This window comes from Sardina pilchardus, chromosome 1 (genome assembly GCF_963854185.1).
Source record: "Sardina pilchardus chromosome 1, fSarPil1.1, whole genome shotgun sequence".
In the NCBI taxonomy this organism is placed as follows: domain Eukaryota; kingdom Metazoa; phylum Chordata; class Actinopteri; order Clupeiformes; family Clupeidae; genus Sardina; species Sardina pilchardus.
In genome coordinates, this window is record NC_084994.1 from 37,378,530 (window position 1) to 37,400,616 (window position 22,087).

The 22,087-nt window shown below is 41.4% G+C and overlaps 1 protein-coding gene across 1 annotated transcript in view; it reads left to right on the forward strand.

The window, feature by feature from the left end:
- Positions 1–4,401: 4,401 nt before the first annotated feature.
- LOC134089551 (stonustoxin subunit beta-like) overlaps positions 4,402–22,087 on the forward strand; it is a 34,505-nt gene continuing 16,819 nt past the window's right edge. Inside the window, exons 1-3 of the mRNA XM_062544008.1 lie at positions 4,402–4,568; positions 16,568–16,738; positions 18,050–18,220. Coding sequence (XP_062399992.1) covers positions 4,486–4,568; positions 16,568–16,738; positions 18,050–18,220 — 425 coding nt within the window. The 5' untranslated portion in view covers positions 4,402–4,485. The remainder of the gene's footprint in view (positions 4,569–16,567; positions 16,739–18,049; positions 18,221–22,087) is intronic.

The window sequence follows — 22,087 nt, forward strand, 5'->3', positions numbered from 1 at the left end:
CACCACATGATAACATGCTGTCATATAGCTTGACGCCCAGCAGCCTATGGTAGTCTATGCCTATCTCTGAATCAACATGAACATGCATACAATACATACGTTGCTAGAAACTTATTTTGCGGAGCTAGGCCTGCTAGTCGATGGTTACAATGAATTACCCTCACTGCCCTATCGCATATCTGACCATCCATTGTTACAATGTTACAAAATGCGCGATCTTCTCCATGCATGTAGCCTACGGTTATAAGTAAAGTGACAAGCATAGGCATGTAGCCTATTAAAGAGATTTCTGTTAAAAACATTTTATTTTCAGTCGTCAAAAGTGGTGGGGACAAAATCTGGCTACTGACAAGTGCTGGCTACCCAGCGTCGCCGTTAAAATGAACATGCCTCCGTTTTAAAATAGCCTACACATTTCTAAGTATTCCTAGCATGTAAATGTTGCCAAAATATCCATCTTGTCCATCTCTTTCGTCTTCGCCTTGACGTTGACAATAATAGCCTATTCACGGAAATGCGGTCTTGTAACCGTAATGAATTCATGAATTAATCTAAGGTTGCCTTTCGAGTATTTCAGGTTGAATTGAAGGCTATTTCCTTCTGATAGGCCTATATGTTTCTAAAACCATTTTCATTCATTTCAACAATGGTTTATTGAAACGTCGTTTGATTAATTTCGCCAGTCATCACTTTAATTTTAATGATTAAATGAGACGGATATGCGGAGCATTTCTCTCCCTCTCCATTGACCAAAACATTGCTCTGGCATCTCTGCTGGACTGACTGAGTTATAGGCTACGTCGAGTGAGAGAGCTGTGAGGTAGGCTGTAAACATTCGAAAACTCTGCAACTGCAATCTAACATGCCGAGCGTCATGTCTCTTTTCTCCGCTTGTCACCAGCGCGGTGTCCTCGGGTTTTTCCATGAGCCGAACCTTCATATTATTAGGGCGGTCTATGTTGCCCCCTTGCGGTTGCAGTTTTCCCGATGCTTCGGGAGTCCCGATGTGCGGGAAAGAAAGGAGCATTCTCAACCCGTACCATCTGTAGGTCCGCTACATGCGGATCTAAAGGCTTTTATGCAGATCCAGCCCAAAGGAAATTGCTATCTGGGTCTACAGCTCATCACTCGACAGCGGTTGTAACCGGCATCTGCAAGACATAAACAATCATAACTACATTAGTGACGAGCCTTACATACAGTACAACGGGATGTCTAAGGACTACGGACAGTAAACAAACAACAAAACAAACTCTTACCTTGCAGCTGGTGCGTGGTTTTCTTCCGTGTCTGGGCAAAGGATCCGACGGCAGCTCCCGAGGGACATTTGAACTTTGGGCGGGGTGACGTCATAGCACGGACTGATAGTTGTGTGTGTGAGAAGAGGGGTGTTTGGGGCTTATGAGTTATTTATGGTTATTTTTTTATTTATTTTTTTAAGTATATTTTTTGGGCTTTTATGCCTTTAACGATAGGACAGTTGAGAGAGACAGGAAGTGAGTGGGAGAGAGCGTTGGGGTGGGATCCGGAAAGGACCACGGGGCGGGAATCGAACCCGGGTCGCCGGCATGCCCCAGCCAGTCGCGCCACGGCTGGGGCCAGTTATGGTTATTTATGGTGATGTGAGGTGATGTGTGGTGCTTTAGTAAATGATGTGCTGCTAATATGGGATTGACTGTATTTATTGATATTGGAAAGTGGAATGTATATTTGTATTGATTTGGGCAAGAGTGTAATGGGTAAGCCATGGGGATACTGTAAGTGTTTGGTGGGAGATGGCTGAAGGCAGTTGGGTCTAAGGTGGGGTAGTGAGAGTACCTATGAATAGACCTGTGGGAAATGCCTGGAACTAGTTTTTGCTATTTGTTTGCTATTTGATAGTTTGAAGTATTATTTTGAAGTCTTTAATTATTGATTTAAAATTATTATTTGGAGTTTTTCTTTTTTTTCCTCCATGATGTTTCCCGGTGCCTTTGAGGAATAAAACCTCTTGCCATTTTTCAAATCACCCTGTCTCCATTCCATTCCCGCAACGCTGTCCAGACTACACTACAGTACATGGACATAGAAGAGTGTCACCTGTTATTTCCTACTGAAATCAAAACATACATTTTTGAAACAGTGTCTTTTGTTTTTGTGTCAATGGTGACGCAAGAGAGTTGGTCCAAGACCTGTTACTTAGTATCATACTCCTTCCTGATGTGTCCCATATATAGCTCAGTTAACTGTAGAGTATATTAATAGGACAACAACAAAATCTGCGTTTCACTCTTGATTGGTCTCTGATTGCATGTTTTGTGTTACATGGTCTATATTCTTACAGACTTGTTGGCAGTAAACTGAGAGGAAGATTTCTGGCTGTGACACTTCAGTGGGCAAACTCCCACCTAAGTGAGCTGGACATCAGTGACAGTGAGCTTCAGGACTGTGGAGGAGAACTGCTCCATCAACCACTGAATCAAGACTGTAAAGTGAGGTCTGTATTTTGGACAGTGCACACAGAAAAAGTGCTTTCTGTTTTATCTAAATGTCCATATTTTTTCTGCATTTTCATATTGGGGAATATAAGGAGTATAAAGGACATGTTGCTTATGGTGTTTTCCTCTCTTTCTGTAGACTCATCAGCTGTAGACTCAAACACAGCTCCTCTGAGGTTGTGGTCTCAGTTCTGCAGTCATATATTTCTCAACTGAGTGAGTTGGACATGAGTGGCTGTGATCTGCAAACATCTGATGAGAAGCAGCTCTCTGGTCTTACAAACCCAAACTGCAAACTGGAGAAACTGAGGTCAGTAGAACTCTGACACATACTGTAGGCCTACACATGTGCACATTCACAGTGTTGAACTTAAAATAATGTCACTGTTGTTTTCTGCTAGAATCAAGACATGAATTTGTGAAACACTGGCTTTTATTCTTGTGGCAATGTTGATGTTGTCATAGACCTGATATGTCTCGTGTATAGCTCAGTTAACTGTAGAGTGTATTAACCAGACAATAACAACAGCTGTGTTTCACTCCTGATTGGTCTCTGATTGCTCTCTGTGTGATTCTCTGTTACATTGTTTATGTTCTTACAGACTTGTTGGCTGTATACTAAATGGACGATTTTTGGCCTCAACTCTTCAGTGGGCAAACTCCCATCTAAGAGAGCTGGACATCAGTGACAGTGAGCTTCAGGACTGTGGAGGAGAACTGCTCCATCAACCACTGAATCAAGACTGTAAAGTGAGGTCTGTATTTTGGACAGTGCACACAGACATGTGCTTTCTGTTTGATCTAATGAACAGTATATCATATCTTATGCAACAGTTAGGTCCGGTCAAACGATTTAGCAATATCTGATTGGACGAGACGCGTTCTATCAGTGGTGATATTAAGCAATATCACCACTGGTGACTCTTCACAGCTAATGTCCGCTCACTCCGCTAATGTATCGAGAGACGGTTGTCCATGTTCTTTGATTTAACAACCACACGCGTTCTGAGCTAGGCCTACTTCGCATAGCAGAGGAACTGGGCTAAAAAAAACAATAGCAAAAAATAAATTATCCTTCCTTAAAGGGATAGTTCGGGTTTTAAGACACGAAGTTATATGGGTTCCCTGTCAGCAACGTTGTGCATCAGCACTGACTTACCCCCCGACAGCGTCCTGTGAGCCGAGATCCAGACGGTTTTTGATCGTTTTTGATGCTGAAGAAAGTAGTCCGGCAAGTTGCTGGGGTCACGAAAGTAAAGTGCTTTTCTTCTCAAAACCATATGCATTCAAAAGAGTGATATATTTGCACCACAAAAACGTTGTCCAGCTGTCAGTAGCGCGCAGTGATAGGAATCGAGAAAAATAGTGCCAAGTGATAACGAGGTTTGAATTTTTCCTGGACAACGTTTTTGTGGTGCAAATATATCACTCTTTTGAACGCATATGGTTTTGAGAAGAAAAACACTTTACTTTCGTGGCCCCAGCAACTTGCTGGACTACTTTCTTCAGCATCAAAAACGATCAAAAACCGGCTGGATCTCGGCTCACAGGACGCTGTCGGGGGGTAAGTCAGTGCTGATGCACAACGTTGCTGACAGGGAACCCATATAACTTCGTGTCTTAAAACCCGAACTATCCCTTTGAAAATGCACTCTGGTATGTTTTTTTGTTGCCAATGGAACTGTTGTATAAAAGCGTTATCGCATTCGTGGTCGTGGTGTTGTTGGCCTATATCGCCACGGCTGTGGTTACCTACAGCACTCAGCCCTCGGCTTCGTGCCTACGGCGAACCACAGCAGTGGCGATATAGGCCTAGGCCAACAGCACCACTCCCACTCATGCGATAATGCTTAGATATTTGGGAATGTAAGGAGTATAGAGGACATGTTGTTTATACTGTTTTTTATTCTCTCACTCTAGACTCGTCAGCTGTAGACTCAAACACAGCTCCTCTGAGGTTGTGGTCTCAGTTCTGCTGTCATATATTTCTCAACTGAGTGAGTTGGACATGATTGGCTGTGATCTGCAAACATCAGAAGAGAAGCTGCTCTCTGGTCTTAGAAACCCAAACTACAAACTCCAGAAACTGAGGTCAGTAAAACTCTGAAGGACACAGAATTCATAGAGGCCTTATTCATACATTCATACCTGGGCATAGGATTGTGATTTCTGTTTTTGGGGCACTGGAATCCAGATATGAAGTGGTGAAATATCATCACATAATGTATTATTGTTGTTTATGTAAGTGAATGTGTCACGGTAGTATAAATTCTCCCTGCTGATGTGTCCCATATACATTTACATTTATTCACTAGGCTGACACTTTTATCCAAAGCAACTTAGAGTTGATGTCTAACATGCAAGCTACATGGTAAAAAGGAGGCCGTAGGGTAACAATAAATGCTGCTTTTTCAAACACCACCTGGCGAACCAGATGAGAGTGCAGAAATAAGCACCAGCCAGAGAGTTATCAAGAGGATGGTACTGTAGTAGAAGGAAGTAGCTTCTAGCATCTAGAGCAGCGGTGGCCAACCCGCGGCTCGCGAGCCACATGCGGCTCTTTGCCTCCTCTCGTGCGGCTCACGGCTGCTCAACTGATGTTCTCACTTCTCCTCGGACCTAAACGTTTTCCTTTTGAAATAGCCTTTATTTCCGGTAAATAAAAAATAATTTCAGAATTTGATAGTAGCTATTGCCAAAAGTAATTATTAATAGTTAACAATAATTGTACCGTCATGATATGGATAGGAATTGGCCAAAACGAAGCAGACGTGTTTATTCTTCAGCCAGGTTTAATGCTACTGTTGCAATCAGGAATACCCTGAAGCTAATCGTAAGTAGAAGGAACACGTGCCATTGAAAAGGACCATTTATCGTTTTGTAACATAACCCCTCTGGTTAATATGTCAAAGTAATCAAAACAAAAGCACTCTGAGATCGCAAAACTCCGCCTCGCGCATCCTGCTTAAAGGGATATTCCGCCATTTTTGGAAATACGCTCATTTTCCACCTCCCCTCGAGCAAAACAATCGATATTTACCTTGTTCCCGTTCATCCAGCCATTCTGTGAGTCTGGCGATACAACTTTTAGCTTCAACCTAGCATAGATCACTGAATCGGATTAGACCATTAGCTTCTCGCCTGCTAGCTTCATGTTTAAAAGTGACTAAGATTTCTGATAATTTTCCCATTTAAAACGTGTCTCCTCTCAAGTTAGAAAGTGCAATAAGACCAACTGAAAATGAAACCTGGCGTTTTTCTAGACTGATTTAACATGGAACTACACTCTCATCTGGCGTAATAATCAAGGCAACTTGCAAACGTACCATAGGCGCAGTGATATCGTACGCAGCATCTGAAAATAGTACCCATAGACATCAAGCAGTAGTAGTGCCAGTAGCTGCAAGTTGCCTTGATTATTACGCCAGATGAGAATGTAGTTCCATGTCAAATCAGCCTAGAAAAACGGCAGGGTTCATTTTCAGTTGGTCTTATTGCACTTTCTAACTTGAGAGGACACACGTTTTAAATGGGAAAATTACCAGAAATATTAGTCACTTTTAAACATGAAGCTAGCAGGCGAGAAGCTAATGGTCTAATCCGATTCAATGATCTATGCTAGGCTGAAGCTAAAAGTTGTATCGCCAGACTCACAGAATGGCTGGATGAACGGGAACAAGGTAAATATCGATTGTTTTGCTCGAGGGAAGGTGGAAAATGAGCGTATTTCCGCAAATGGCGGAATATCCCTTTAACATCTCGCGCCTCCGCTTAACATCTTGCTTAACAAACAGACAAACCCCGATGAAAACATAACCTCATTTGCGGAGGTGATATGTTTCTAGCCTACACATTAGTTTGGTACTTGGTATGCCACGGATTCATAAAGCTTCAAACCTGAACATTTCCTACATACTTTTGCAAGTAGGCTGGTAATGGCTATAGACGTCAGTCACTCGTTTTCTTTTTGTTTATTTTCTTTTTAAAAGTTAACTGAACACTTGACATTGCATTATCAGGTGTTGGAGCATTGCTCATGCCTATAAGTCATTCAGTGAGGGGGGATTTGATGTGTGTCTGATCTTTTTTCATTTTCCAATGATCATTTATCAATGATCATTGAGCATCTGCCAAGTGTCTTACTTTAAATGAAAAACAAAGGCGCTATAACTGTAGGCCTAATGTTGTGCTGTTGTAGTATGGACGCCTTTTTTGTTGTGCGGCTCTTTTGACTTTTGTGGAATTTTTTTTGGCTCTTCATGCTAGACTGGTTGGCCACCCCTGATCTAGAGCACAGAGCACAGTAACACTGTGGGGCAGATGTACTAACGCTTTTGCGCCCACTTCAGGCGTATTTGTTTCGCAACGTGCGCATAGAAAGATGGCGAGGTATTGTTACGTGTTGACTTAGGAATGAACTACACAACGAACATAATTGTATAATTCCCTTCTAATTATTAGAGGAATGCAACATATAACACAAAAACATCAACACGTCACAAATTCAACCTAGGCCTAGGTACTAAACAAAATAGTCAATAGAAATTCCCCAAATCAAAATTACATTGACAATAGCAGAATATGCTTTCAATACAGTTCAAACATCTTACTGTCCTTTAGTGTCTGACTCTCTTTTGATGCACAGCGCACGTCGGTGCCTGTGGGAGTGTCCGAACGAAAGACCACCGGTGTGGCCGCCTCCATGATGATCCAACATGCGTGAACAATCACAACAATGATAGTCCGTGAGGATAACTCCAAAAATAGTCCGTGAAACATCCAACCAGTGTGAAATAGCAGTAAATATCCGTGTGAATCGCGAATGTATAGCACAGTCTTTTACGGAGCATTCAAACTTTCTGTGTCTCCGTCTATTCAAAAAGTAACGTCTTCTCCGCTGCACCAAGCTCTCACATGACACATTTTCGCAAGTAATCATGAATGAGCCAATCATAGCGTTTGACCCGCATGTTAGAATAGTTGAACTTGGTCTGAACTCTAAACATGTTGATTAAACCGTCTTTTGACTGATTAGGTGTGAAACTTTAGAGTATACATGCATACACCACGTGAGGTAATGGAACTCTTAAAGTGGCAGTGTATTATTCCCGTGTAATTACACAATCAAAGAAAAGGAATATCAAAATAAAATACACAAGCATGTCAAAAATGAAAATATGAATGGCTTGTCCATCACACCTTCCCCCTTAAAGTGAAAATTTTGGTCCAATAGATCAAAATTTTCAAACATCTGTATCACTCAATTATGACATTACTCTTCTTAACATCTTGACAGACAATCAGCAATAACATTATCTTTGCCTTTTATATGCTTAATCACAATATCATATTCTTGCAAAATTAAACTCCAGTTTAACAATCTTCTGTTCTTGTTTTTCATTTTAACCAAAAATACCAATGGATTATGATCAGTATACACAATGATGGGCTTCTGAGCGGTGCAAACATAAACTTCAAATTGTTGAAGGGCTAAAACTAAGGCCAGAAGCTCCTTTTCAATTGTGGAGTAGTTTCTTTGGTGCCGGTTGAACTTTTTAGAAAAATAAGCAACAGGATGTTCAACATCATCCTGATCTTGTTGCAGTAACACAGCACCAGCAGCGTCATCGCTAGCATCTACGGCCAGGGAGAACGGTTTACTAAAATCAGGTGACATAAGCACAGGGAAATGACACAGCATTGATTTTAGCTTGTCTAATGCCTTCTGGCAGGATTCATTCCAGTCAAATGTTTCACTCTTCCTAAGCAAACTAGTGAGGGGTAGGGCCACATCAGCAAAGTTCTTACAGAACTTGCGGTAATATCCCACCATTCCCAGGAATCTCCTCAAAGCTTTCTTACTGGTGGGAACAGGGAAGGCCAATATTGCCTGGACCTTAGCATCAACTGGAACTACTTGACCTTGACCAATAACATGTCCCAGATATGTCACGTGGGCACAGCCAAACTCACTCTTGGCCAAATTAACTGTAAAATTGGCCTCAGACAGCTTGTGGAACAGGTTTTCAACATCTTGAAGATGCTCTTCCCAAGTTTCACTTCCTGTCACCAAATCATCAATGTACGCACTTGTGTTCGGCAAGTTCCTAACCACAGACTGAATCATCCTCTGGAACGTGGCCGGAGAATTCTTCATCCCAAACGGTAGAACATTATATTCGTACAGCCCAGATGGTGTGACAAAGGCAGATATTTCTCTAGCTCTGTCCGTTAGTGGGACACACCAATACCCTTTTAACAGGTCAATCTTTGTGAGAAACCTTGCCTGTCCAACTTTGTCAACACAATCATCCACTCTCGGTATTGGAAAAGCATCTGTTTTGGTAACAGCATTTACTCTTCTGTAATCAGTACAGAACCTAGTACTGCCATCCGGCTTTGGGACTAACACGCACGGAGAGCTCCAATTGGAGTGAGAGGGTTGGATGATGTCATGCTCTAACATATAAGCAACTTCAGTTTCCGCAAGTTTACATTTCTCTGGACTCATTCTATACGGATGCTGTTTAATTGGTTGGGCATCACTGACATCCACATCATGAACTGCAACATGAGTCCTTTTTGGAACATCAGGAAACAAATCTTGATATTTCCCAATCAATTCTGTTATCTGGTCTCTTTGCCAAGGCTCTAAATGAGACATTTTCAAGTCAAGGTTCTGCAAAATTTCAGAATTTGACAATTTACAGGGAATGATGTCAGGTTTGATAGAGGGTTCCTCATCCTGCACATCTTCAACTGAGAAAGTCTCATCAACATCTTGGCTAACAACTGAGATCATCTTTACAGATCTGCCATGGTATGGTTTTAACATGTTGATATGGCACAACTGTCTAGACTTCCTCCTATCTGGAGTAGTCACTATGTAATTGAGGTCATTCACCTTGGAATGGATCTCATAAGGGCCATGAAACCGAGCTTGCAAGGGATTGGACTGCAATGGAAACAACACCAAGACTTTATCCCCTGGGTTAAACGTCCTAGCCCTAGCCTTCCGGTCATACCATGTTTTCATCTTGGCTTGTGTAGCTTCAAGATTTTCCTTCGCTAACGCACAGGCCCTGTGAAGTCTCTCTTTGAAGGACAACACATAATCCAAAAGATTAACATGAGTCTCTTTGTTAGTCCACTGCTCACATAGCAAGGCTAACGGTCCTCGCACCTGGTGACCAAACACCAGTTCAAATGGGCTGAACCCCAGTGACTCTTGGACTGATTCCCTAGCTGCAAACAACAACAAATGAACACCTTCATCCCAATCCTTCTCATTCTCAAAACAGTATGTCCTAATCATAGTTTTCAAAGTGGAATGAAATCTTTCTAAAGCACCTTGGCTCTCAGGATGATATGCACTTGAAGTGATCTGCTTGATTCCTAGCTGGTAAATAACCTGCTGGAACAATCCTGAGGTGAAATTACTACCCTGATCCGATTGTATCTCTTTCGGCAGACCAAACAAAGTGAAAAACTTCACCAAAGCCTTAGAGACGGTAGCTGCCTTGATATTTCTAAGTGGGATTGCTTCAGGGAATCTTGTAGCAGCACACATGATCGTCAACATGTACTGACTACCAGATCTTGTCTTCGGTAAAGGTCCCACACAATCCACAATCACTCTGGAGAAAGGTTCACCAAAGGCTGGAATAGGTTTCAGTGGAGCTACGGGAGGGTCTAACTGGCTTTTACCAACCATCTGGCAAATGTGACAAGTCCTACAAAAGTTTGCAACATCCGTTCGCAAACCGGGCCAGAAGAACTGCTTAAGGATTTTGTTAACAGTCTTGTTTACACCTAAATGTCCACCTAAAGGTAAGCTATGTGCCATGGTGAGAATGTCATTCCGATACACTTTTGGTACCACAACTTGATTGACGACTGCCCAATCTTCATTGGCAGGAATATCAGGGGGGCGCCATTTCCGCATCAAGACCCCATCTTTCAGATAAAAACCAACTGGCACTTTGACAATTTCGTCATCAGAGAGAACCTTGTCTCTCAATTCAGCTATCTCTGGATCACTGTTTTGCTCTGAGATCAGCTGCTTTCTTGACAAAGACAAATTATCAGACAGATGTGAATCTTCACTGGATTCTTGTGGAGAGTCACCTAGGTCGTGATCAAATACTGACCCAAGAAAAGTGTCTGACAACTCATCAAAACTGGAACTCTTACTGGAGTCACCAGGTTCCAAGCAATCATTGTCTTGCTGAAACAAAGTGCTAGATTGCACTAAGTCCTCCTCTTCCTCGGCCTTCTTGGCCATAGCTCGAGTCACTGCACATGAAGGGAAAACATCAGAATCTAAATTAGATTCCTCTTCAGTGATCGGCTGTGAAGTCAACTGAACAGAGGGGACAACTTTACCACCAGCTAAGTCGTTGCCGAGTAACAAGGAAATACCTTTCACAGGGAGGCTGGACATAAGCCCCACTTTAACTTGTCCTGTAACTAAGTCTGACTTCAGAAACACGGAGTGCAGAGGTACTGATAAAATTCTCCCCTCAATACCCTGAACAAGAGTGAAGTCGCCAATGGCTGTCCCTTCACATTCACAGGAGGGCAATGCCTCTTTCAACAAGAGTGACTGGGATGCCCCAGTATCGCGAAGAATTCGAATGGGTTGAGGAGCAGAATTCTGACATGAAGATACAAATCCCTCTGACACGAAAGGAAGGAACTCTTCCCGAAGAAGATCAGACGACTCAGCCTTTTTGGCCTCAAATGGACAAGATAGGTGTTCTACACCAGGCATTTCTTTAAAAGACTTAACCAAAGCATTAGGTAAGGTCTCTTTCTCCTTTTTCCTCTTAAGGATTAGGCACTCTGACAAGACGTGACCTGGCTTCTTGCAATAATGACAAGTAGGACCCGTAGGCACCTCCTTTTTCATTTCAAAAGGTTTATTCTTAACCTCAACACCCTTGCCTTTAACCTCTGTGGTCTGGACTGAATTGGGTTTACCACCACCCTTCTTAGGTGGATATGGCCTATCATGAGACCCAAACTTAGACTTGTGAGTGAGTGAATACTCATCTGCTAACTTAGCAGCTTCATGTAGTGTGGACGCGTCTTTCTCATCCAGATAAGACTTAATATCATCCTTGACACAACGTTTGAATTCTTCCACCAACATTAAGTCTTTTAATTTCTTAAAATCACCATTGACTGTTCTAGATGTACACCAACGCTCAAAATACACTTCCTTATCATGAGCAAATTCAACATAAGTCTGATTATCAATCTTTCTGAGACTTCTAAATTTCTGTCTGTACGCTTCCGGAACTAATTCGTAAGCAGACAAAATGGCTTGCTTAACCACATCATATTTGGAAGCATCATCAACAGACAAAGCTGAATAAGCTTGTTGAGCTTTTCCTTTTATGACACTTTGCAGCATCAAAGACCAATACTCAATGGGCCACTTTAAACTCTCAGCAACCTTTTCAAAGTGCTGGAAGTATTTGTCAACCTCCAGCTCATCAAATGGAGGAACCAATCTGACTTCTCTGCTAGCCATAAACTTATTAGCATACGATGGATCTGTTTTTCCAAGCTTTGCTAACTCTATTTGTTTCTCCAACTTTGCTTTTTCCAACTCTATTCTCTCTCTTTCCATCCCCAATCTCTCTTTATCCATCCTTTCTTGTCTCTCTTTTTCTTTTTCTTCTCGATCTCTTTCTAATCTTAATTTCTCCAATTCAAACTGTCTCTCTTTTTCTCTCTCCTCTGCTCGTTCCTTTTCTCTGTCCCTCTCTAGCTGAATCAATCGAATTTTTAATTCTATCTCTGAGCCACTCTTAGGACTCTTTGGACTCTTAGGCTCCACATCAGTCTCAAACTGAGCCAACTCTTCACTGGTAAAAACACCCTCATCATAGTAATGTTGTGCTATTACCTTTACAATCTTTTCTTTCCTGTAGCTTGCATTCAAATCAGTTAAGTTTAATATCTTAGCAACTTCTAATAAATCCGTTTTTTTCAATTGCTGCAGACCCTTAACAGTCGGAGCTTCAACAAAATCATGCACTGCCGTCATGATGGAGAAAAACTAGAAAAAAAACCGTCTATATGGAAATTTTCAAAATTCTCAAAAAATACTAACAATGGCTTATTAATAAAGGCTAATCGCGGTCGAGCCCCCAATTTTGTTACGTGTTGACTTAGGAATGAACTACACAACGAACATAATTGTATAATTCCCTTCTAATTATTAGAGGAATGCAACATATAACACAAAAACATCAACACGTCACAAATTCAACCTAGGCCTAGGTACTAAACAAAATAGTCAATAGAAATTCCCCAAATCAAAATTACATTGACAATAGCAGAATATGCTTTCAATACAGTTCAAACATCTTACTGTCCTTTAGTGTCTGACTCTCTTTTGATGCACAGCGCACGTCGGTGCCTGTGGGAGTGTCCGAACGAAAGACCACCGGTGTGGCCGCCTCCATGATGATCCAACATGCGTGAACAATCACAACAATGATAGTCCGTGAGGATAACTCCAAAAATAGTCCGTGAAACATCCAACCAGTGTGAAATAGCAGTAAATATCCGTGTGAATCGCGAATGTATAGCACAGTCTTTTACGGAGCATTCAAACTTTCTGTGTCTCCGTCTATTCAAAAAGTAACGTCTTCTCCGCTGCACCAAGCTCTCACATGACACATTTTCGCAAGTAATCATGAATGAGCCAATCATAGCGTTTGACCCGCATGTTAGAATAGTTGAACTTGGTCTGAACTCTAAACATGTTGATTAAACCGTCTTTTGACTGATTAGGTGTGAAACTTTAGAGTATACATGCATACACCACGTGAGGTAATGGAACTCTTAAAGTGGCAGTGTATTATTCCCGTGTAATTACACAATCAAAGAAAAGGAATATCAAAATAAAATACACAAGCATGTCAAAAATGAAAATATGAATGGCTTGTCCATCACAGTATGTATCAACATGCCGCAATGAGGTGAAGGCGCAGACTGCCTGTCGCGGGAGCTGAAAATGGCAAATTGCGCTTTTCCGTCTCATGCATATGGATTAATGGGAGTGTCAGCTGATAGTAGGAGGTTCGTGTAAAAAGATGGGAGGAGAAGCGTTAAATGCGCCTAATTATGTATTCCCCTGTATGTACTAAAACTGCCCATGAAAGCGCACGTCTATTTTGCGCCTAAATATTTCCGCCTTGTAAAAGCAGGTGTTAAATGCGATTTGCTGTTAAATGCATCCATAAGAGAATCATTCAAATACAACAAAATCGCTAATTAGACCACCAGTTTTGCGTCTTTGTACTATATCAAAAGCAACCTTAACTTTCGGTGGCTTTTCGAATGTTTACTTTCACTTTCACGCCATCCGCTTAAACTTTCCTACTTGATAGATTTGATAAATCTTCCATAGCCTACGTGCACAAGTAAGCCTAGTTTGAGTAGAACTACTACTCTAAATTATCTTCCTGCTTGTTGACATTATGCATTGTATTATTTCATGATCACTAAACGTCGGATTCCTTTTAATGTAGGCCTAGTCATCAGTTAACTTCATTCAACTGCGCTTCTGATTGACGTGTCGTTCAGTTGTTGTCCTTCGCAAACTGCGTTAGGGGGCGGAGAACGGCGCAGATTACCCAACGAATTTCAGGATTGGTAAATAGGACGTAAAGTGAAGTATGATAGCGTGTGCTTTCTGCGTGTTGGCCTTGGCGCAAAAAACGTTACGATCGCTATTCTTAGTACATCAGGGCCTGTGTGTTATCTCCACCATTTAAACCGTAGGGTAACAATAATACTGCTTTTTCACACACCACAAGAGAACCAGAGGATGAGAGTGCAAACGTTTAAGCACCAGCCAGAGTGTGATCAAGAAGATGGTAGTAGAGGGAAGTAGCTTCTAGCATCTAGAGCACAGAGCACAGTAACACTGTTTGTTATCTCCACCATTTAAACCGTAGGGTAACAATAATGCTGCTTTTTCAAACACCAGAAGAGAACCAGAGGATGAGAGTGCAAACGTTTAAGCACCAGCCAGAGTGTGATCAAGAAGATGGTAGTAGAGGGAAGTAGAAGGATAGCATATAGCATCTAGCATCTAGAGCACCGAGCACAGTAACGCTGTGTTTCATCTCCACCATTTAAACTTTGTGTGGCCGTTGGGAGTTAGAACCCAGTTACAGTATATTATACCACAGTATGGTCTGACTATGCCACTCTCATTTCTTTGACTGGATGAGAGACCCAGCTAACACAATAGAATACAGATGCACCCCACGCTAGTGTTATTCAAGTGAATGAAACAATTGTAGCAAAAGCAATGCAGACATTTGTATTTATATTCTTCATTCAGAGTGATTCAAATAGTTAATTGGTATAGTCACAGCCATTAATGACAGCATACATCATGGACACATACAGGAGTTCTCGTAGACAAGTATTTATATAAGAGATTACAATAAATGTTGGGCAGAATAGCACCATAATACTCAATGTTGACAGGAGATCCACGTTTGGTTCACCATTTGCACACGGCTCCAAAGGGATTCAGCACTCCCAAAGACAGCAACCCGGATTACACTGAGAAAACGTCCCATGTCCCAAGTCCCATGTCCAAACAAAGTAAACAAACAGACGAGAAGCGGGGTTCATTCACAAAAGGATCCTAATAGTCCCGTGTGAACTGAGGCACACATACACTGGAGGCACAGAAGCCAGTGGCCCCAGATGATGGAGTGCACGGGACCTGGTATAACGACGGGTTTGGCTCGACCACAAGCACCAGCACACGGCAGCGATTACGCAAACACCCTGTTAGCACCAGCACAGTCTGGCCACGAGAAAGAGAGAGAGAGAGAGAGAGAGAGAGAGAGAGAGAGAGAGAGAGTCCTAGCAGAGAGTGTTCTCTACAATTCCTTAACATTGTAACAATTGACGTTTTTAAAGCTTGCTGCCTACACTTCTTTCCTCTCCGACTGTATGTGTTGGTTGTAAACGGTCAGAGGGACCCTGTGAGGTTGTAGCCTCTGCTGTGCAGCACATGGTGTCCCTGTTAGAACTGGACCCGAGTGACCATCATATGAATATCGCAGCAGTTCAGTTCCTAAGTGCAGGGAGATACCGCCTGAGTTTGAGTGATGGGCTGTGTTTGTTTGCTACACACCAAATTAGTCTGATACTTTAGTAAGGGGGCTCCTCTGTTGAAGGCCAAACTAATTCATGCCCAGAATCTCCTCAGCATCAACTTATATCATTCTGAATCTGTTATGTTCCTAGTGAGCTGGGTGAAACTACACAATGTAGGAAGGGACCAGGATAGTGTTCAAATTCATACAAATTATAACCGTATTGTTTATGAATTTATATGACTGGCATACAGTGATCCTGTGTCCAGAGAGAGAGAGAGAGAGAGAGAGAGAGAGAGAGAGAGAGAGAGTCCTAGCAGAGATCACCCTGTAGCACCAGCACAGTCTGGCCACGAGATAGAGTGTTTTAGCAGAGATTAAAATTACACGATATTCTGATATTCTGTTTACACGCCCATTCACCCTGTAGCACCAGCACAGTCTGGACACAAGAGAGAGAGAGTCCTAGCAGAGATTAAAATGTATTCTGTTTACGTGCACATTCAGCCCAAAGACGCCTCCATGATTCAGTCACTAGTGACTGCACACATACTGTACCCTTCAACACACGGAACGCCAGCACACTGACTGCCTATACTGTAATCACGGTTCCACTCCCTTTCCCTGGCTAAGCAGCTGACTAACAACGCAAGATCCCACCTCTATGGATACCTCGCCATAAGCCCTTGACTGCCAATCTTGATAAGAATTTGTCATATCGTGATATTAATGATAAAGATGATGACATGTTTGATCATTTTTTTGTGTGTTTGCACTACTTGCTCTACTATTAATATGGTTATCGCCAAAAAATAGCCTTTCATGACATATTGTGGTAATGTTTTAAATTAGTGTTGCCCAAACCAATATTGTGATTATACAAGTGATTCAATTCAATTATATCATTCCTATCTGCTTTTTGCACTCTGTCTTTGTCACTCTATGCAGACTTGCTGGTTGTAAACTGACAGAGGAGTTTGGTGAAGTTTTAGCCTCTACTGTGCAGCACATGGTCTCCCTGACAGAACTGGACCTGAGTGACAACCACGTGAGCATCACTGGAATTCAGCTTCTGAATGCTGGGCTAAGTCGCCTCAACAGTCATCTGCAGATACTAAGGTGGAGATTTTAATTCTTTTGTTTTTTCTTGCCATCAGCACCAGCACACGGCAGCGATTACGCAGACACCCTGTAGCACCAGCACAGTCACGAGAGAGAGAGAGAGAGAGAGAGAGAGAGAGAGAGAGAGAGAGAGAGAGAGAGAGAGAGAGAGAGAGAGAGAGAGAGAGAGAGAGAGAGAGAAGGAGAGAGAGAGAGAGAGAGAGAGTCCTAGCAGAGATCCTAGCAGAAAGTGTGCTCTACAATTCCTTAACATTGTAACAATTGACGTTTTTTAAAGCTTGCTGCCTGCACTTCTTTCCTCTCCGACTGTATGTGCAGACTTGCTGGTTGTAAACAGAGTGACCCTGTGAGGTTGTAACTCTGCTGTGCAGCACATGGTGTCCCTGTTAGAACTGGACCTGAGTGACCATCATATGAATATCACTGCAGTTCAGTTCCTAAGTGCAGGGAGAATTCGGCCCGAGTTTGAGTCTGGGCTGTGTTTGTTTGCTACACACCAAAATAGTCTGATACTTTAGTAAGGGGGCTCCTCTGTTGAAGGCCAAACTAATTCATGTCCAGAATCTCCTCAGCATCAACTTATATCATTCTGAATCTGTTATGTTACTGGTGAGCTGGGTGAAACTACACAATGCAGGAAGGGACCATAATAGTGTTCAAATGTATAAAAATGATAACCGTATTGTTTATGAATTTATATGACTGGCATACAGTGATCCTGTGTCCAGTTTTGTGTATAAACTTATATGGTGGTTTACTGGTTTAAACATGCAATGTCTCCTGGACCCACATTATGATTGCCTATCTCCAGGAGACCCATGAACACTGCGTGTAATTAATCTATGAACACATAAGAGCATCATGATGGGCTGGCTGAGTTGAGGCCAGTGATGTACTTCCCAGTGCTTATGGGTTATATTGATCATATTATTGTTAAAATGAAGCATTTTATAATAATCATTACTATGAAAATGAGGATCACCTAATAGTTTGGAGTCACAGGTCGATTGAGTTATCCTATTTAAAAAAAGAAGCAATGGCAATAAAAAAGAAATCCAAGAGACAAATATGACGTTGCTTTGATGAATAGTACTATTTCCATACCATCACTGATATGCTTATCACCAAAATAGCATATCATGACATTGTGGTATAGTTTTAAGTCTATGTTGCCCATCTCTACTCTTATTGTAACATATTGTATGATTACATATGAACTTGAACAACGTTGAGATTGACACAGGTGATCAAATTAAATGATATCATTCCTTTCTGCCTTTTGCACTCTGTCTTTGTCACTCTATGCAGACTAGCTGGTTGTAATCTGACAGAGGAATCCTGTGAGGCTTTAGCCTCTGCTGTGCAGCACATGGTCTCCCTGACAGAACTGGACCTGAGTGACAATTACTTAAACATCACTGGAATTCATCTTTCGAGTGCACTGAAAGGTGACATCAACTGTAAGCTGCAGACATTGAGGTTTGTGTTTGACTTTCCTTTTTTCTTCTCAGGCTTTTAAACAGTGTCACATTCAGTATGTTCACCACACACCATTATGTCATTGTTTTTTCTACCCAGTAGTAAAAATGGGTTAGGTGAGGAGTGTGTTGAGAGTCATTGTAGTCATGTCAGAGTCCAGTCTAATGTCTGTTATGACCGAGTCACTGATACCTTATAGCATGTTGATGCAATTGAAGTTTCAATTTCATCAGTGTCATTAAATGGTGTTTACAAACTCTAGTTCAGGAGGAGCGAGAAGGAATTTGCCACACCTCTGTCTCAGTCGGTCTTACAAACGTAAAGATGTCCAAACTTTCTGCTGTTTACATGGCATAATAATGAGCTTGAGTAATTACTAGTCAAGTCAAGTCAAGTTTATTTACATAGCGCATTTCATACACAGGGGTCACTCAATGTGCTTTACATAAACAAAACAAAACAGTAATAGCAGATAAAAGCATACTGTAACTGCCAAAGCAGCAGCATCGGGTTAACTTGCTCAGTAGCTGCGTTTCCATTGACCAATAAATTGCGCAAATTAAGAGTTGCGAAAAGAAATGTGTTTAATGGAAACACACACATTTCGAAAAAACTCACATTTTTCGATAAAAAGTTTTTGCGCTCGGGTGAGGTGGTATTTCGAGCGTATCTAAATTTGTATATTTCGCAAAACTGCAATGGAAACACTTTTTTCGCATCTGACGAGTCACGTGATCCAACAACCGGATGTTAGGAGGAACGAAACCGACGAAGAAGACTGTCGACAGGAAGTGGCACCGGGAGAATAATGTAAAAAAAACCCATATTTTTTTTCATTAAAAGTGGCTCGTGTCTTTCTAAAATGTTGAATCCACAGCTCCTCTGTGAACTCGCCGACAACACTTTCTCAAAAACGCTGCATACGCAACCGCTCAACTAGTTTTGTTTACCCATAGCAACAACGTTGCTTTGCTTTGCTGGTTTAACGTGATGAGAACGGTGCTGAAAGAAATCTAGATTCTAGATTCTATTTCTAGAAACTAATCAACTGGGCTGATCTACGAAATATTCCACTGACATGGCTGTGACATGATTTAAGCATAGGCCTACAACAAACTCCTGTGAAATATGTCATTTTTAATTTTATGTTTCTGCCCCACCAAAACGTAGGCCTCCTACGCTGATGGCTTACAGCCTATGATAATCAGCGAGTTAGTGCCGTGGTGTAAATCTGGGTTATGTTGATAACCGCCATGTCTCCTAATGACTTACAGCACGCGAGAATACACGAGATTTTAACCCTTTCATGCACGCATTATGAAAAAAAGTGTCTAGATTTTTTTAGTATTGATTTTATTACTCTATATGAGCCCAATATTGAAAATCAGTTGGAATTTTTAAAAAATATGCTTTTATATAGAAGTTATGTTACTGTCCACGTATGTGGACAGTGCGCAACAAAGGGGTAAAAAAGAATAAAATGTAATGACAGAAAATGTGGAAACTGGCCCTCTACTTCCTCCATACTACCCACCCAGCCCTCTACTACCCCCATACTACCCACCCACCTCTCTACTACCTCCATACTACCCGCCCAACCCCTCTACTACCCCCATTATTGCTCACCGACCCTCACCCACCCCTCTACTACCCCCATATTACCCACCTCTACTACCACCACTACCCAACCACCCCTCTACTACATCCCTACTACCCACCCCTCTACTACTAATCCACCCACCCCTCTAGTACTCTCATACCCACCCCTCTACTACCCACCCACCCCTCTACTACCCCCATATTACCATACCACCTTGGCATTACCACATGTAATTAGGTCATTATTTATAAATATTTATACCAAATGTTTGTTTCTTTGTAATTTAAAGCAATTAAAATCATATTTGAAAAAAAAAAAAAAAAAAAGTCCTAGTTACAAAATCTAATTTTTGGCCATTTAACTCCTCTGTTGCGCAACGTCCACATACGTGGACAGTTGCTTTTTAGGGTCTACAAACTCCATTTTACATCCGATTTAATTTCTGAAAACATAGAGTTGTTCAACACACTCTCCTGTACAGCATTTACATGATTTTGCCTTCTTGAGTACTAGCTTTTTACAGATATGCCTGGAGCATTCAGCATATGGCCATTACTGTCACTCATGTTGAATTGATGATGTCATCAAGCAGTCAATATTCCAAATATAAGATGATACATATTGTTAATATATTGCCAAGGACCTACTAAAACTGCCCTGAAGTGGATTGGTGTATATCAACATGATAAATAAGTAGAAAACAGAGTTAAAGTTACTGTCCATGCATGTGGACGTTGCGCATGAAAGGGTTAATTTAGTTAGCCGAATGTAATGGAAACACCGCAATTGCGAAAATTGTGATTTTCGACATTAAGACAATATCGACAAAGTTTTTGCGCATATTTGTAATGGAAACGCAGCTACTATCTCCCCTCACACCTCCAGTCTTCCTTAGTTAAGAATAAAGGGGTGTATGACGGGATCCTGCATGACTCCTGCCTGTGTAGTTGACTCTTGCACGCACCCACAAAACACTTCAGGACCCTGGTCAGATACCTCGCCAAACACGCTCTGCTACTCTGGCGTAATAATCAAGGCAACTTGCAAACTACTGGCACTACTACTGCTTGTTGTCTATGGGGACTATTTTCAGATGCTGCGTACGATATCACTGCGCCTATGGTACATTTGCAAGTTGCCTTCATTATAACTCCAGATGAGAGTGTAGTTCCATGTCAAATCAGCCTAGAAAATCTCCAGGTTTCATTTTCAGTTGGTTTTATTGCACTTTCTAACTTGAGAGGAGACACGTTTTGAATGGGAAAATTACCAGAAATCTTAGTCACTTTTAAACATGAAGCTAGCAGGCGAGAAGCTAATGGTCTAATCCGATTCAATGATCTATGCTAGCTGAAGCTAAAAGTTGTATCGCCAGACTCACAGAATGGCTGGATGAACGGGAACAAGGTAAATATCGATTGTTTTGCTCGAGGGGAGGTGGGAAATGAGCGTATTTCCAAAAATGGTGGAATATCCCTTTAACAGTGTGTAGTAGAAGACACTCTTGCATAGTTTTATGTGTTTTTAACTGAGCGGATGTTATGTTCTTCACTTCACAACAAACAATCAATGAACACCAGAGTAAAGTGATAATGTTTTTACTAGGTTAACTTCACTTCAGTATACGTCAGTCAATTATTTACTTGTATGCTTTAACTCTCTAACTATTGTATCAATGCGCTGCTTAGTGCTACCTCAAATGTAGTCATACGCATAACAGGAAAGTAGTCCTCTGAAAACAACTAAAAGTAGGGGTAGTGTAGTGGTGAAGGAGCAGGGCTATCATTCTGTCGCCTGTTCAGTTGGTGGTTCGATTCCCAGCATCTGCGGTTGTCTATAATTTATTTGACATGTGTATGTCGCTCTGGATGAAATTGTCAGCTAAATGAATGAATGTGAATGTAGTATTTACAACTCATTTGCAAATGTACAGCAGGGCATAAAAAGTCCTCACTTTAGATGAGCTCACACATATCATTAACTAACCACTTGTAACTCCTGAGTTAATCATGAATTATAGTATTAGGAAGTGGTTTACAAAACATGTATTCACATCCTTACTAATCATTACTAGTATTTCATTAACAAAATGTTATTGCATGATATATTAAGTATTAGCAACAATTTATACACATTTTAGAAATAGGCTTATTCACTATGAACAAACCAATCATAACTTTATGAACAAATGCTTAAGTGATGATAAATTATGCATGAACAATGAATTACTAATGATGAACAAACCATTAACTAATAGTTACAGTAAC